Raw genomic sequence first — 12761 nt, forward strand, 5'->3', positions numbered from 1 at the left:
GGAACATTGTCGAATGCTTTTCTGTAGTCTACATATCCCATGTGTATGTTTGTGTTGTTTGTGTGCTTGCCATAGAATGACTGAATCTATGAGTAAGTGTTCTTTGCATTCCCTGTGATTTCTACAACAAGCTTTTTGTTGTTTCGTAAGAATGTTGTGTTCTTCAACATGCTTGTATATTTTGTTTGCAATACAGGATGTCAATAATTTGTAGAGTGTTGGAAGACATGTAATTGGTCTGTATTGTGTGGGGTCTGTGGTATTGTTGTTTTTAGGTTTCATGTAGGTGATGCCCTGAGTAAGAAATTTTGGCATGTCTTGTGGATTGATGATGATGTGTGTTAGGTGTTTAGCTAGTTCCTGGTGCAGTGATGTAAACTTTTTGTACCAGAAATTGTGAATGTTGTCTATACCAGGTGTCTTTCAGTTGTGTGTTCTGTTAACAGTGCATTGGAAATCATGTATGTTTATTTCAGCACAGGGCATAGTTGGTATGTTGTGCAAGTTTTTATTCTCTTCCTTGATCCAGTCTGCATCAGCATTGTGCGTAACAGCACTGGACCAAAGAGAAGACCAATAAGTTATTATTATCATTATTATTATTATTTTGTTTTTAAAGAAAGCTTTTCTTCAAAATAATCATTATTTGTTACTTGTACAAATAATGATGTAGACATGACTGATTCTTATTCTAGACATTAACATTCATAAAAAGAAAAAAAAATTTGCCAGCAATCACAATGTATTGATTATAAATAGAAAAGCAATGGCTGCCAAAAAATTTTTCTAGAAAAGCAATGACTAGAAAAATTTTTTGGCAGCCAATGTGTTTGATTCATTGAATTTAGTCATTATAATTTCAAGTTTTGTTTTATATGCAACATTTTATATACAAGTTTTTTCAATTTTCTGCAGAAATTTGATAAAATCTTAAAATAATTGCTTCACAAAAAGCTGCCATATTTTCTACATTATTTTAGCTGAAAGAAGTAATTTTATTCAAATAATGAAAGAAAAAGAATTATATCATAAATTTACAAACCATATACAAACCATAGTTCAATTTCCATTGCATATTTTATCAGCACATTTTAATTTTTGAATAATGATAGTTAAATGAAATAATGTACGGTACATATTAAAATTCAAGACAAAGTACTTACATAAAAAATATCTAGTTTTAGACATATATCAAATCTGATTCAGCAAAATATTTTTCAAGTATTTTCTTGCTAGTAAATACTTGTTAAAAACAATGTTATGTATAATGTGGCATAATGAAAAACAAATCCCATTTAACTGAATTGTCTTTGAGTGATAAATTTAGAAATCCTGTTGACTGTATATAATAAAACAAATATTTAACTTCTTAACACATTGGGATGAATATAAAATCAACTTTACTTAAACCAAATAACTGGAGCAAAAATGTTCTATTATTGCGAACATTTTCAATGCCCTTTCTGGGCTCTTCTTCAGGCTTTTACATAAATCCGTTGCAAGCTGTTCATTCAATTTTCAAATTTCAATTTAGAAGACATTCAATTTCTGATTCAAAATGTGCATGTATTCCAAGATATTCAAATATTGGATATTAGTATGAGATTTGAAATGTGCACTAGTTTCAATTTAAACCATTATAAAACCAATATAAAATCAAACGCTATCGTCCATTAGGACTTGCCATGCTGTGGAAAGCAACATTTCTTCTTTAAAATTAATGCATGTGGACTTGCAACCCGCCTTAAATATTTCCATTGCCTCCAACACTTTGAGGTGATCATGATGCGGGGTGGTGAGGATGATACATGCTTCTTTAAAGTCAGCTGTGATGTCTGAGTCCGTTGTATAAGTCAAAAGGGCCATTGTGCATTTATTGTATAGTATGTCTGACTTATGCTCCTTTAATCTTACCGCTAATGAACAAACATATGGTGGAGCCAACATATACCACTTCTCTATTGCATCTGCCATCTCTTACCAGGACCCTGTAGACTCCCGGTAATCTGTCTGAATTGGGATGGTCCTTTCCATTCCTTAGTATGTTATAAATAGACGGACATCTCCTGTACACTATATTGATCTCACACTTCTTGGCAATTGCATTATATATTGATTTTAAATGCGGGTTATAAGTGAGGGGGATCCTCTTTCCTATCATCTTCGTTTGCAATGCCCCATGCATGGCCTATAGCAGTCACAAGCTAAACTATGAATTAGGTCCCTTTTGTACCCGTGGTCTGTGGCAATATCCTTTAGGAAATCCCGCTGGGCCCCACTTGGTCTGTGGTGGTGCGACACCACAGACCAGGGGGGCCCAACGGGATTCCTGATTGGAACCGTAATGTGAAACACTTGGTCATAGAGTACAACAAAAACCTTATACAAAGAAATAGCATAAAAGAAGCTCAAACAATTTACTCGCTACTAAGGAATGCGAAAGACACACCAGATAACTTGTGGGCACCAGGGGTGTACAGTGTCCCTCCCGATCAGGGACCACAGGTTCCAGAGAGACTTAGTCTACATTGGATCGACCAAAAGGTCTTTATGAAAAAGGATCATGGAACACAAATATGACATCGACAAAGGAAAGCACACCATCGCCCTGTCAACATATGCCACAGACCCAGATATACACGCCAACTTAGAGAACACTGCTCGCATAAGAAAATCATTCCAGATAGACCACATCAGGGTCCTGGAATTCCTCGAAATTTATAAAGCAAGCAGGTCGGGGAATTGTTTAAATTTCAAAGACAACAACACGTTATTGTATGCATGTAAATACGCATATGAAGAACATCCCCATCAATAATTATATATTATTCACATAAGAATGAGCCAATGCATAAATATACAGATATGGGGGGTCTCTTGTCTATACATTAAATCTAGCACAATTATTCAAATTCTTGATGTTCCATAATTAGAATAATTATGAACTTGAAGCAGATCTCAGTAGAGAATCAAAAATGTTTGTTTATTTAGTGGAATTCGTGTCTTACTGGAAACTTAAAGGTTTAGGAGTGAGAATTAAATGATTTAGAATTAACTATTCACGTTCTTTCAAAATTATATAGAAAAAAACTGATAAATTTACTATCTCAAATGAAATCTATAACATTATAAATCCTAAATCAGTACAAACAACAAAATTGAAATTATGGATGCTTATTAATAGTTTGATCTTGAATAAATTAAAATGTTTAATAGTAATCAATTAGATGCAAAAATCAATAATGTTACTAAAATTATGGTTATTAATTAGATAACAACTAATTAATACATTTTTCAGGAGTTAATTGCCTAAATTCAAATTGATTTTTGATCATTTTATTAATCTTTTAAAATCAAAAAATAATTCTTATATAAATTAGTTTTTCAAATAATTTTCAAAAAAATTAGAAATTAAATTAACACTACAAATTAGATTTGAATTTTCTATTAAAACATTAAATGTCTGATGGCAAGTTGAAACAAAACTAATTTTTTTCCTCAAGACAACCACTAGGAAGTAGCAACTGTGGTATTTCTTAAAATATTCCTCAAGATATTCAATTCACTTCTATCATCATTTTTGCCAGTCCTTAAAGACACATAATAAACCCATCCTTTGAGATGTTCTTCAGAATTGCCTCTGATGCTTTGACCACTGCTGCTGTAGATAGGAAATTGTTTCCTGTAATTTTGACTTCAATGCTGAGAATGGAAAAAAGTCACTAGACATCAAACAGGCTATATGGTGGGAATGTGAATGTGGGACTTTTAAGATGTTTTTTATAGCCAAAATTCAGTCACCACATTAGCAATATATTGTGATGATGCAGCTACCAACCAGCACTTGCATGGAGAATGGTTTATTTTCTGCAGATGTACGAGTAATTAAACAGTGTTTGCAGAACTGCAGGTAGTACTGTCAAAATGATTGTTGCATACAGTGATACAATATGATAGTACACTAATCCTTAGAAATCAAAGAAAGTGAAGACCTTGCCAACTGGTAGAGCAACTCTTTTCTTTTGAGAGGGAGATGGTAATTACTATACTGTGCTGGTTTGTTTGTTCTCGGGATTGAAGTGACTTAGCCAGATTTCAGCATCAGTGAAAGCTAATAATGTACTGCTTGTCAGACCTGTATTTTGTCACACACATTTGCTCTGCACACTAATAGTCAAATAAGGCAAATTTCTATGAATATATTTTTTGGACACAGATTCATTGATAAGTTCTTTATGGTGATATAAATTTTTAAAATTTATTAGCACTATACTTTCAAAAAGAAAATATTCAGTTTCAATTTATTCAAATTCTCTCACATAAAAAAATGATTTACTATTTTTATCTTAATTTTTAATATAGAAAGATATTACTCATTTTTGTACATCAAAATTATTTATTATTCTCATAAGATGTGAATTTATATAGTATCATAATATGATGTTCAATTTTCAGTTTATATTAATTTTTCTTAATTTCTTAGTTAATATTTAAATTAAAAGTTTTCAAAGAAAATTTATAATATAGTACAGTTAAATTATAGCTTTAAAAGAACTTTTTAGCAGTTCTTTGTAAAAATCTTTCTAGAGATATAAAATCAAAAGAAGAATTTTAAATTGCATAGACCTTGAAGACCATTGAAGCATTGTCAACATTATAGGGAAAATAATAAAATTTAAAAAACAGATTCATTATTACATTTACAGAAGATGTATATTAAATACAATAAGCAATTATTTGTTGTGACATTAAAAATTGCATTCTGGCATTGTGACAATCATATTTTTAATTTATTTAACTTAAAATATATGCTCTCTACCTCAAATTAGTAGTGGCTTGTCCCTGTACATCATACATTTCCTTTAACAATAGAATTGTGCCAGCCATATATCTAACACCTTTCATGGGAAAATTTTTGAGTTGAAATAACAAGACTTCCAGTTTACCTTGGAAGTTCATATATAGTTAATCAAGGCCTTCTGCCCCTAAGGTTTCCACATCTGGTCTCATCTTTCATCTATCTTCCTCCATTCTTGAGATTAAGGAAAGATACAGACAGATGGATAACAGTGGGAATTTATAAGTCTACAATTTTTTTCAAATTGCAACCAAATGATACTATTCTACATTGTATACTATAACTTAAAGTGATTTTTGAGCACAGAAATTTCACAAAAATTTTGCTTTAAGATTTTTTCACTCTAATTCAGAATTTGGCTAGGAATGATATTATATTAAAGCCAAAAGATTTCATAATATAACATATATTCTATTACTTTTTCACAAAGTTGCAAAATAATTCATTCAATAAAAAGATAATTCTTTTCTTATACATCAGAACTAAATTCAAAGACAAACTAAGTACAGTAAGACCCTGCTAAACGCTGAAGATACGTTCCTAGATGACAAAGCGCTAAATGAAACAGCATTAAATGAGATCATTTTAACATAGAGCAAATAGGGAAAGGGGAACATGCGATTTTTTCCGTGTGTTCCCCTATCCAGATTTTATTAAATAAATTCTACATAAAATTAAAGTAAAATCTGTTTATTAATATTAAGTTATTTTTATATTAATTTGCACAATATATGTTAAATAACAAACAAACATATGTACACAGAAATGTAAAGTTCATTTTTTGTGACAAAGGTCCTGGCTTTTCTGAAATTCTTTTTTGCGATGAAGTCATGTAGTTTCATTTGTCGCTTTTTTTCTTTCCTTAAGCAAATGTCAGTAGCAGAAGATCGCATCCAAAACATCTTGTCTTGATTTTGCCTCCTTTCAAAATCTGGATCATTCGCTACAATTTGATCAACGATTTCAAACATTACCAAACTTTTACTAAAGGAAATCTGTAGAGAAATTCTTTGGGTTCTTCATTTTCAGAATCACTATTTTCCAGTTCTATATGAATTCCTTGTTCTGCCAGTTCTTGAAGGTTGTTGTTGGTGAGAACCTTACCAAAGACAGTTGGTAAGGCTCTCACCAGAAACCTGCAGTAACTACTCAATATCCTGATCGTCTACATCTCCTAGTCCTGCTGTATTGATTAGGTTGACAATTTGGTCAACCTAACAATATAGTGATAGGCTCTTCTCGTTGAGAATTCTTGGATACCTTCAGCCATAACTTCTTCTACACTCTGTTCTTGAATTTATCAGTTAATTCTTGCCAAGCAAAGTCAATATTTCCTATGGTATCCATGATGTTATATTTTTTTCCAAAATTGCACAAAACCACCATAGATTTAAGAGAAGTACAGTGCTACGACGAATTTCCACCTTTTGCCGATTGGTTTGTGTTCATAAATAATCATATTATATACTAATCAATGAAATGATACGATAATTTGAATCAGCATAAATTTTGAGCTTTTTTAGGCTACAAGCAGACCATGTTATATCGAATCAGCATTAAGCAAGGTCTTACTGTATACGTAATTAAATGGATATGTTAGGCTCAAAGACCGAAATCGCTCATTGAGCAAAAAAAACGACCACAATGTGTTGTGGCTAACTCAAAACAACCACAAAGCAAAATTTATGTCATGGCTTTCATGATATTTGACCACTATGTGTTGTGGTGATTAAGAAAAGCCATAACGCATTCTGAACGTTAGCTAATGCAACCCCAATACAGGATCATACGACGCACAGTGGTTCGTAACTTTAAAATATGGATTCTAGGCTCGAAACATTTTTATTTACAATTTTTAATGCCGAATAACATTAGTTCTACAAGTTTTCCTAGAAATTTAATTTTCATACTTAAAAAATTTCAAATAAATAACATATATATGGAGAAAAATACACATTTGTTTCTTTTGTTTTGCTAAAAAGTGCTAAAGGTCTAATTACATATACTTGTAGGTACCTACCTTGATATACACGATAAAATAAAAATCAGCTGCTAAATTTAAAAAACCACTGTGCGACAGATTTATTATGGTTAAAAGCCACCACACTGGATGTTAATTAATAACGAGGTGATGATAAGAAAATAAAACTTCCTCTTTCATTATGATTTATTTATCTTCAATCATCTTATATATGCAGGTAACAAAATTATTTACCATATATAGAAATTTAACTTGGTTACTTTACAACAACATTTAATTATTCATGCATTTTATGTTCTTTGAGCGACATTTGCATTTTTATCAATACAGTATCTTTTACAGTGACACATTATAAACCCTTGCTTACTTCCAGATGTTAACATGGATGCTAAGCGAAGTGTTCATAAAGTTGAGGGTGCGTTCTGAATGTTAATAAAGTTACTGTAGAAATTGTAAATTCATTACAAGCATAAAGTTGATCGAGAAGACTTTCCTTGTTTCCTAACTGATAGAGAGAGACCTGATGGATTAATGCTCATAACAACAGCTAAAACATTTCTGGGAGCTGTACATCCACTATCAACATTAGGCACCCTAACTAAAACAATCAAACTAATTTCAACTGCAGAAAATTACCCTAAATTGAGAAAACGCTCCAAACTCAAGCTCAAGCTCGAATAAAAAAAAATAAGACGAATGATTCAATGACGCAGATCCCTGTACTATCATTGTGAAATAATAATCAGAACAATTCTTAATTCATTGTTTTTGAAAATTTTAATAACTAAAATGTCTTAGGATTTTTAGGCTTTATCAGAGGTATTAATTTACATCTGATATGGAGAGTGCCAATGGCTCAATGGCATGAAGGTTGAGAAAAGCGAAATCCTACTCGGGTGTAATATACAGCAATACCTCAGTTTTCGTTGACTTCGGTTTCAGATTTTGCCAATTGTTTTCGGACAGATTATTGACGAAAACCGAAGTATCACTGTAGAGTTACACCCATGTACCTAGCATCAATCTGCATTATTTCTTTAGCTTCTGTTGTCCTATCCTAGTTATCCTCCAGTTATAGGGAAAAACAGAATGGTTTCAAGCAAAAACTTTTTCCAGCAAAACTTGTGGAGCGATGAGTAATAGCATCAGAACACAGGGTAGTTTTACCCTAGATTTACCCTAAATATAAGACTACCCAAAACATTAATCTGAGAGGTTGAAATTACTCTAGAAAAAGATAATTTCCTTAAAATGGCAGCCCTGGTCAAGAATGAACACAATACAAACTCCACAAGTGTTTGCAATGCGCCCGTTGATAAGTTACAACCTATCCTTTGTATCGTGGTTGCATTAACTAACATTCAGAATGCGTTATGGCTTTTCTTAATCACCACAACACGTAGTAATCAAATATCATGAAAGCCACGACATGGATTTCGCTTTGTGGTCGTTTTGAGTTAACCACAACACATTGTGGTTGTTTTTACAACTGCCACGACGCGAATTTTGCTTCGTGGCCGTTTTGAAATGACTGCAACGCGTTGTGGTTGTTTTTTTCACTCAATGAGTGATTTCGGTCCTTGGGCCTAACAGATATTCATAAAACGAATATCTAGCAGGGACTACAAAATGTAGATTTCTGTAGTTCCTGCTGGATATTGGGTTTATGTGTAGTCATCAGAACTAAAACTTGACATCTAAACATCCATGCAAACACTTCTCAAATTAAAAATTTAAATAATTATAAAAATTATTATAATTTTTAATACTTTTCCAAAAAAGTATGTAAATTTTATATAGTTTAATTTTGATTTTACTTTTTTTATTATTGCATAGCATACAGAATTCCTGTATTAAATTGATTGGCTCTTAGAATATAAAATTGCAATCACATTGATGTAGTTTGTAAAGACTTCCTTATAAGAAGCTGAATTATAATAACTGGTAATTTATTATACTGTTTCATATAAAAATTTTTATAATCTTAATAAATAATCTATTATTAAATCATATAATTAACGAATAATAATAAATCTTAGAAAAATCTAAAAATGAATTAGAAAAAATTATAAATAATCAAAAAACTAGATTTAAAAAAAATCTGAATAATATAATAAACAAAGGCTAACTCCATATTATAATACAATATTTTTAATTCTAATGATTGATCTTATTAATTTATTATATAAAATATAATTTTAAAACGAAATACCTCTGACTTCCACGTATAACCATTCTTCATCATCTTCAACAGTATTAAATACAAATTCATTTTCATTATCTATTTCTTTTTCACTCCTAAATAAATAACTTGAAATTCCACTCCACATAATATATGAGTAATCTGTAAAAAATTATTTATAATTATTATTAATAATAAAAAATGCTAAATATTTTCCAAAAGCTCAAATTTTAATCTAATTTATAACAATATAGTACTGTATCAAAGAATCAATATTTTATTAAACAATATTTTCATATAAACTATTTTATATTTTCTTTATATTAATTTTCAATATTAAATTTAATTAAAATCATAATGAAATTGTTATCAATATGTCATTTATATTGTTTTCTTTTTGTTTTTTTAAATCAGTCAAATCTATTACACTAGAATTTATTATTATAAAATTCAGAACATTTTTGAAATTCATTTACTGCTGTAGAAGAATAGAATACATTTTGTTTGCTTTTGTCTGTAATTCATGTATTAAGAATAAATGATTCTAATAATTTAGCAAAAGATTATTAATAGGAAGATTATCATAAATGATTTTTGTTCAAAATTTCAATTTTTAATGGTGACTTCAAAAAAAATTTTTTTATCTTAATTATCTATCAATATAAAAGAAAGCAGATCCAAGAAGGAAATTTTCTTCTAACTAGTTCACATTCTAGGTAAGTGAACTATTTATTGATGTTCACATAAGCAGTCATTTATGTCTACACTAACCCCAATAAACTTATTCTTATCATATTTTTTTATGCTGCATCTGTCTTCATAATTAGAAACATTTGTTCATATCAAATCATATCTGTCTCTTAATAAACTTTCATCATATGACTGTTGTTATGTTTCAACTAACTCTCTCTCTTTTTCATAAATGTTTGTAACCTTTTACAAATATTCTTCTATTTAGCCTATATTATACAAATTAAAAAAGAAAACTAAAATAAACCAAAATCTTCAAAATAAAGTATTTTATAATTATGTAATTAATAACACAATAGAACAATTAAATATAATATGGAAAAGTATCACTTGATTAAGAACAAAGAGAATTTATATAAAATTATGAATAAAATATTGTCATCCAATTATAGGTTTAATAAATATCTTTACATTTCTACATTTTCTACATTTTAAAATCTATACTACAATAAAAGCAACACTAGGCTAATATATTTTGGATTTCAATACAATAAAGGTAACAACCTAATAGGATAATAGCATGGAAGGGCACAAAGCTCATTTGTTAATACAAGAGCTGATAACAATACTTTGGATTTGAAGACTTGTTAACTTGAAGCAAAGTACACAACAACTAGCATTTATAGAAATTGTTAAGTGATTTTGACATTGAAATAAAGAATAAAGCACAAGGAAAATATTAATATTTTAAATGCTGATATTTTTAAACTTTTAACCTATTTAATTTTTATAATTTAAAAAATTTTTAGACAAAATATAAACTAGATTTCCTATGAAAATTATTATTATTTTTTTAGTTTAAATATGTTTTTACTGGATCAAGATTTTAGAGTTTAAAAACTGTTTTTATTTTTTAAATTTCTTTCTAAAAATAAAACATAACGTAGTATAAAGAGAACTCTAAAAGCTGATTCAAAAAACAAGTAAATTTAAAATTTCTAAATTAAAAAAAAAACTATTGTTTTGTTAATTATCCATTTCTAAAAGTTTTTTTTTCAATATTATTATTACTAGTGAATTTAATGTAAATATATGGCTACTAATATAAAGCATTTTTTTCATTTACAATAAAATAAATCATATAATTTAACATTTTTAACCAGTAAAGATCAAATATAGAAATTTTAAACATTTAAAAACTTTGTTAAAAAAAATAGTCATGCTGTTTTTTATTTCTAAAAGTAAACTTGAAGCAAAATACTGTACTGTACATATCTGAAATTTATAGCAATTATTAAATAATCACAGCATTGAAACAAAGTTTATACATTACTTTTTCTGATGCTTTCCTTTGTTATTAGCTAATGGAATCTTGGTTACAAGCCCCTTACAAAAGTTACAATAGGATATATAAAAGAAAAACATATCCTTATACCTTACCTTTTTTTAATATATTAAGTGATATATGTATTTTTTACAAAAATTATTGATTGAAAAACTATCAAAGAATTAAAAAATAATAATAATAAAGAAGCGTTATCAAATCTGATAAAGAATATTTTGACAGTTTTGTTGCGATAAATGTATTTTATAAACTGTTGCAATAGTAATGGTTTTTTGCGTATTACATTTTATTGACATAGTAATAATTGGAATATTGTAACAATATAAAAAATTCAACAACAGGTTTCTTAATTGCTCCCAACTAAATAAACTAGTGTAAAGTCAAAAATATTCATTCAAAAATCATTAAATTTATATATGTACTGTATATATAAATTCACATCAATTCTTAATAAAATTTTTACTTGATGTATTTGAAGAAGACAGAATTAAATTTATAAATTGTATGCATTATTTAATAATAACTTGAAATTTTATACACCATAAAAAATCATTTAACAATTGAAATTTTATTATATATGACAATAAACTTACCTTTTAATAAATAAATTGGATGAAATATAAACAACTTAAATGCTTAATTTAATAACAAAGATATTTAACATAAACTAAAACAGTAATTTTTTAAGAGAAAATAAAGTTTTAATTGTCAACTACGATTTTGTTTATGTTCTTTTGTTGACTTGTTTTAGCTGGTCTGGGTTTATGACGTCACGATCTGGCAACAAATAGGAAAACAAGTTTTCAACTCAGCTGTTTGCGTCATTTTGTTTTTTATTATTACTTTTAAACAATCGAATTTTTGCCGAAATTAACTTCAAAATATTAAATATTTTTTTATCGAATAAAATATGCAGAAAATTATATTAAGAAATAAATATCTTAGAAAATTTTTGAAATAAAAATATAAAAATAAAATATATATATGTAAATAAACAAGTAGTTACGTTTTATCTAATAGAGTATTACGTCAATTTCGATTACGTCATTTGACACGAGATAACATAATATTGAGGATGATGAGTCAACTCGACCACGTGATGTTATGAAAAAAATTGCGTCAGTGTTTAGCTGTTTATTTTGCAATAAGTAATTTTTTACTCTTTTCGTAAATTAAAAAAATAATAATAAATCGGTTTTAAATAAAATAATTTAAAGCCGGAAGGACAAAATAAGTACAATGAAACAGATAACTATTTTTATCACTTTTAATAATCATGTATTACGAAAACAGAAAAGATTGAACATTAATTGCCATTTTTTTATTTACTATTATTATTATTAAAATTCGGCTTTAAATTATAAGAATAAATTACATAAAAGGTAATTTTATATATATAGTTAGGCTTAATATAATTTTGTAACTTGATAACAACAACATTATATAAGAAGATTGTTTACTTTTAAATTAAATTAATCACAATTTCACCATATAAATGGTTTATTAAATTACATTAAAAGTTATTTTAATATTTTAAATGCATGAATAATCATTTGTATGGTTTTTTGAATTCAGCTTTTATTATTATTATTATTATTATAGAAGCACAGTTAGAAACACAGGATATTAGGCCTATTACAAATTACAAATACTATTACAATTTAGGTCTATTGGTTCTTTGAAAGTTAGTAAAAAGCATTTTATG

At 28.3% G+C, this 12761-nt stretch overlaps 2 protein-coding genes across 5 annotated transcripts in view; one reads left to right on the forward strand and one right to left on the reverse strand.

The window, feature by feature from the left end:
* The window catches only part of LOC136970484 (tumor protein p53-inducible nuclear protein 1-like), a 31460-nt gene extending 19612 nt beyond the window's left edge, over positions 1 to 11848 (reverse strand). The window contains exons 1-2 of one of the 2 annotated variants that reach the window (XR_010879989.1): positions 11650 to 11847; positions 9052 to 9183 (exon numbers count right to left, since the gene is read on the reverse strand). Coding sequence is in view for 1 of the 2 variants with exons in the window: in XM_067264932.1 (XP_067121033.1) it covers positions 9052 to 9169 (118 nt within the window). In the remaining variant the exon portion in view is untranslated. Of the gene's footprint in view, positions 1 to 9051; positions 9184 to 11649 lie in introns of both variants that reach the window. The other variant, XM_067264932.1, reaches the window with a different exon arrangement.
* A 254-nt stretch (positions 11849 to 12102) lies between these two features.
* The window catches only part of LOC136970486 (protein C19orf12 homolog), a 31405-nt gene continuing 30746 nt past the window's right edge, over positions 12103 to 12761 (forward strand). For 2 of the 3 annotated variants that reach the window (XR_010879990.1, XM_067264934.1), the window contains exon 1: positions 12323 to 12438. The gene's annotated coding sequence lies outside the window, so the exon portion shown is untranslated. Of the gene's footprint in view, positions 12205 to 12322; positions 12439 to 12761 lie in introns of those variants that run through there. The other variant, XR_010879991.1, reaches the window with a different exon arrangement.

This window comes from Centruroides vittatus, unplaced genomic scaffold (assembly GCF_030686945.1).
Source record: "Centruroides vittatus isolate TY-2023 unplaced genomic scaffold, ASM3068694v2 contig_199, whole genome shotgun sequence".
Taxonomy (NCBI): Eukaryota; Metazoa; Arthropoda; class Arachnida; order Scorpiones; family Buthidae; genus Centruroides; species Centruroides vittatus.